The sequence below is a fragment of the Cibotium barometz genome, chromosome 33 (assembly GCF_041138505.1).
Source record: "Cibotium barometz isolate CiBa-2024 chromosome 33, ASM4113850v1, whole genome shotgun sequence".
NCBI classification, from domain to species: Eukaryota; Viridiplantae; Streptophyta; class Polypodiopsida; order Cyatheales; family Cibotiaceae; genus Cibotium; species Cibotium barometz.
The window spans coordinates 9,660,455-9,665,973 of record NC_141078.1 but is presented as its reverse complement, the minus strand read 5'-3'; the positions used below and the strand labels follow the sequence as shown (position 1 = coordinate 9,665,973).

The following is a 5,519-nucleotide window of genomic DNA, read 5'->3' as shown; positions in this document are numbered from 1 at the left end:
GAAAATTTAGTTATATGTCCTTCCAATCTCTTCATAAAAAAGAGCAAGTTAAAAGAAAAGCCCTTCAAAAGAAAGAAAAAGTAAGGGTGCCCTTCAAATTCTAGGCTTGAAAGGAAGCAATTTATTTCTAATTTAAATTTTGCATACAGGATTTGAATTTTGCCCCGAGATTTGATTGTTTTATTTATCGACCCGGCGGACTGTCGGAATCATGGACTTGAAAAGTCAACTTGACTTCTTTTCAGCCCCAAAGCGTCATAACAGAGATTCTCTCACATTATTATTGCTGCTCTGCAGCGCTTCCTCCTGCTCCTCCTGCTCCTCCTCCTCCTCCCTCTTTCTCTCTCTCTCTCACACACACACACACACACACTCTCTAGAGAGAGAGAGAGATCCTCTCACATTATTGCTGCTGCAATCCTTCCTCCTCCTCCTCCTCCTCCTCCTCCTCTTTCTCTCTTCTTTCCTCTCTCTCTCTCTCTCTCTCTCTCTCTCTCACACACACACACACACACACACACACACAGACTTGAGAGGGTCGTAGCATGGAGTTGGCCCAGCAACTGCAGTTCGTGGGTTTGCCGGATGGGCGGCGCATCGCCTACAGAGAGCTGGGCTGCCCAAAGGAGAGCGCCCAAAAGACCTTGCTGGTGCTGCACGGCCTCATGTCCTCCCGCCGGATCGCAATGCCAGGTTGCAAATTGTATGAAAGCTCCTTTATAGTACCCCTCTCAATTTTGGCCAGGCTCAGTGGTTAGAGCACTGGCGCTTTGGAATTCCAGCCTTTCTCTTGTACAAGTCTACATTCTAGGGTTTTTTTCCTGACAGAAAAGCTTCACATTTGGATCATTTGTGGCTGTAAATTATCAGCAAAAGCTCTCTGACTTTAATCTTGCAACCTAACCACAGGTGCATCTGAAGATCTCATAGAGAAGTATGGGCTGAGGATGATTGCCATAGACAGACCAGGCTATGGACAGAGTGATCCCCACTATTCACAAACCTTCAAGTCTACAAGCCAGGACATAAAGTACATGATCGACAAGCTCGATCTCGGAGAAAAGATATGGCTTCTTGGGTTTTCCATGGGCGGGGCCTACTGCTGGGGAGCTGCTAGATACATACCAGATCAGCTTGCCGGAATCGCCATGGCCTCCCCTGCTGGAAACTTCTGGTGGAAGGTAAGCTTTTGTTTGATCCTCTTCCTATGGCATTGGTTAGATGTCAATCCCATTCCAAGGGAGGGCAGAAGTGCTTAAATTGCCAACAGGCGCGGCGTGGACATGTGACTTGGGGAGGGGAGGCCCCAAGTTTAAATCCCCGCAGACCCCATTGGTATTGTGGCCACAAATTGTAACGCCTTTGGGCAGGAAGACCAAGCCTCCTCTGGGCAGGTACCAAATTGCAACCTCCTTGAGAAGTTGCAGTGATCGTTCTATTGGTCTAAAATGAGATGGGATGTCTATCAACATGTCCAAGCATGCCAGATATGCCAAAAAGTGAAGGTTCCTCGTACGAAACAGGCAGGGTTGCTACAACCTTTACCAGTTCCCGAAGATCCTTTCCAAGATATCAGTATGGACTTTGTTGGACCTAGTTCGCACTTTTTGTATTCTTGTCTTTACTTGTTTTGTTTTAGTGAGTTAGTCATTTAAAGTTTGTTTTTGTTAATTAGTTATTAAAAATTTATTTAGCTTGTTTGCTAGAAATTCTTTTGTTGTGGTCCAATAAAGAGTTTGTTTGTATGTATGTGGGCGTGTGTGATTTAGTTATGTATTTGTCTATTTTTGCAAGTTATTATTATTATTATTTTCTCGAGTTTCTCTATTAAGCTTTTTATTTTTTAATTTTTTTTAAAATGTTTGTTTTTGGTGATTCTCTTCTTTCTTTTAAAATTATTTGTGAGTTCAAATTCATTTGGCCTTATGACGGTATACCAAATTGCAACCATTGAAGGATCTACTCAAGTGAAAAAAGGAAAAAAGTAGGGCTTGAATTTGAAGGTTAAAAGGACCTTGACCTTGAACTTTACATCTTTGAAACCTACTCTTCAATATGTGATATACTTAAGGGGCCTCCAACCCATTTTTAAAAGGTGGCTTTCTCTTTAAGGTTATGATGCAATAGCCTTCAAATTTTAGTGCTGGCTCAGGGCAGTTCTTGGAAGCCGCTTGATTCGGTCTAAAGGCATAGATGTAGAGCCTAGAGGTACCTATTACCAACAAGCAAGGTGGCACAACAACTATTCAATGGCAGCCAATGGAATCTCTAGTACTTGTCAAAATGATACTATCATCACATAACCCAATAAAAGAGGAATGGTTACAGATGCCTGCCCATCCTATGGCCCCATTTCAATCAGGCAAGCAGGTTTGGACCCATCCTCAGGCCTGTTATAGAATCTAGAGATGAGAAGAGGCTTGAATGGAGGGATCCCTTAATGGACATGATGTGGGGTTTGGGGGGGGTTGTGGCTGCGCCCCCCCCCGCCCCCCCCCTGCCCCCAATAATATAACAAGATGGAACTTGTGGCAGTGTGTAAGGATAGAACCACTGCCTGATGTCTTGTCAGTTGGTTCTTTAAGCCCACATGCCAAATTTGACATGCAATTGTAGCAGGGTATCTAGGTAGAGGGTGGCCACTGGCCTCTCTTCCAGCTGCTGACCTTGGCAGGTGGTACAAACGGTCAAATGGACTATATTGAATTTGTTGCTGCAATGTGACCATGGGAAGAGCACTTGAGATGCTGTTCTATTTTGAAAATTGGGGAGTGCCATGGTGGTGGTGACCTATTTTAATATTGGAACAGCAAACTTAGGGCTCATAAGGGCCTTAACACATATGAGCCCAAGATGCCAGCATCTGAGTGTGAAATTCACATGTCCACGAAGATGGGCGGGGGAGACTCCTCATCCACGAGCTTGGGGCCGGGGGAGGTGTCCTCCAATTTTCGGAGAAGTGGCCACTTTTTCCAAAGTGTTCCTGGATGGGGAAGTGTGTAAAGCCCCTAAGTGCTGTTTCTAGGTCCAAGTGTGTAAACCCCCTAAGTGCTGTTTCTTAGGTCCAAGCCTGGAGGGGAGATACCTGGAGGGGAGATAGGTTAACACCTAAGGTCCACTTCAAAGGCACACTGAATTCTAGCATGTTTGAGTGCTGTGGGTGCACCTTTTTGATTGGAGCATTGCCTTTAAGCTGGGTTTTTGTAGAGTAATACTAGAGTGCCCTTAACACTCCATCATCACCACTTTTTTAAACTAGTTAAAAATTTGATGGTTTCTGATATGTTTGGGTTGTGTGGCAGAGCATACCCAAAGAGGACCAAAGGGCAATAGTTGATTCTTACTCTGTGGCAGATCGTCTCACGTCTGCATTTTGCAAGACTGCCCCCTTCCCCATGGTCCACCTCTACACGCAGTTTCTGAGCAACGCGCTTCTGAATCCTTCCACAAACATCTCAACTGGCCTCTCCCCACCAGACCGAGAATGCATGGAAAGGCCAGGATCAGCAGCCTTCTTTCTCAGGTTTGGCTCAGTCTCACAACTTTTGGGTAGGCCTTAGTGTAAGTTTGATCACAATAAAATCTCATATTGGTCAGATAAAAGTGGTGCTACATACTATGATTGAGATCCACTAGCCAGTAAGCCTAATTGTAGGGAAAAATTGCCCATCTCTTTCTATCTTTGTGTCTATTTATCTTTTAGTATCTTGGAGCTTTCATTGATTATGTATTTAAGAGAAAGCTATAGGAGGCCTATAGTCTCTCCTACACTTGTTCACCTTTTCTCTCTCTTCTTCTTTTTCTTTCTTTCTTCTTCTTCTCTCTCTCACTTCCCGTCGGATAGATTGATATCGGTCTCTTGGGATTGTTCCTACGACGTAAAAAAGCTTTTCCCTCTCTCTCTCTCAGCAAAGCCAGGTCTGCATCCTCTTGTTATAATCACCTAATTTATTGATTATCTTTCAAATGGATCTATTGAAGCTTAACCCTGATGTGAGATAGGTAAAGGTTCATCTATCTTTTGATTTTTTACTCACAACAGTTGATTTTTCGAGGTGCAGGGATCGCGAAGAATCGCTGAAAAGGAACAAAGGCTTTGGGCTTGCTAAAGACTATGAGCTCCTTAACAAGGGTTGGGACTTTGATTTGCAAGACATACGCAGAGAATTCAAAGGGAAAAGAATCCATCTGTGGCAAGGGGATGTGGATACCATTGTTCCATTTAGGCTACAGAAAAGTGTGCACAAGGCCATTCCAGAGGTGGTAGATCTACACACACTTCACAATCATGGCCACTTTTCTTGGTTTTGCTTTGATCCAAAAGCTCCAGTTGAGATATTAGCAACTCTTTTTGGAGAGAAGGAACACAGGGAAACCAACAAAGATGAAGAATCAAATAGATCCTTGCTTAAGCAAAAGAAAGGGGCTCCATGATTAGTTTGATTTACTAGTTCAAGGATCTACACTACTAAGGTTTAAGGCCACAAATCTTTTGCAGTGGACGGTACTGTCTTTTTCCCTTTCAAGTTTTAGATCCATGTTGTGGGCATGAATGTTGTGTGGCTTGAAATACATATCCAAGGCAGTGCTTTGAAAAATATTTGTTTTTATCTTAACTCTATGTTCTCAACCATGGGAGATTATTTTGATTAATTAACGCATACTCTGCTGGAACTTTAGCCTACCCTCCAAAATGAAGTAAGGTTGAATAAAAAATAAATAAGCTTTGGACATTGTAAATTGCATTTCAAGAAACAAAAATTGATTAATTGGCCTCAAAACAACGTTCTGGGGTTTTATTTATTAAAAGGTGTACACAACAAGATATAAAAAGTTAAATGGCTCAAGGCATCACTAAATGCAAGAAAGGAACATGAAGGTAACTAAATACTTGGGGGAAAAGGTTATTGAGATGTAATTATCTATTCTCATTTGGATCTATCATAATATAACATTTCTCAGAGACAATATTGGCATCAAGATAGCACAATAGTAGACTTCCCAATACCCTTCAACCATTTGGTCCTCCTTTCTACATGGTCAATGAGCCTCCTCTCTCCCCTTTCAAAGTTGGGCACATCCCTTTGGGAGAAAGGTGAATTTGAGAGGATAGGATTTCATAGTATTGTGTGAGTTGGAATAAGCAACATGCCAAGAGAGACTAAGGTTGTCATTTCTAAAGACCTCAATGAGATTGTAAGTAGGTGAGTAAAAGCACCATGCTCAAAACCTAGTGCTCTTTTAACCTCTACACACATAGTTGGCATGGGCATAGGTTGATGTTCCATGGGCCAAGAGAGTTGGCTATTGAGAGAGCTACACAATCATCCCAAATGTTAACCTTCTATTGGTTAACATGGTTTTGGTTGCCTAACCTATTGTAAGGTGCTTTGTGTCATCTTGCCTGTGCGAACAAGCACTTAACTTTTGTAAGGCCGTGCTAGAACATATAAAGTAACCTTACCATGGGCTTAATGTCAAATAGAGAAAGTCTACAAACCTAGTATACATAGTTATTT

At 42.5% G+C, this 5,519-nt stretch overlaps 1 protein-coding gene across 1 annotated transcript; it reads left to right on the top strand.

Moving 5' to 3' along the window:
- The first annotated feature begins 317 nt into the window (after positions 1 to 317).
- On the top strand, positions 318 to 4,666 carry LOC147619272 (uncharacterized). Its single transcript, XM_086772932.1, has 4 exons — positions 318 to 693; positions 910 to 1,181; positions 3,303 to 3,523; positions 4,062 to 4,666. The coding sequence occupies exons 1-4, from the start codon at positions 546 to 548 to the stop codon at positions 4,432 to 4,434; spliced, it is 1,014 nt and encodes a 337-aa protein (XP_086629058.1). The 5' UTR covers positions 318 to 545; the 3' UTR covers positions 4,435 to 4,666.
- The last annotated feature ends 853 nt before the right edge of the window (positions 4,667 to 5,519 follow it).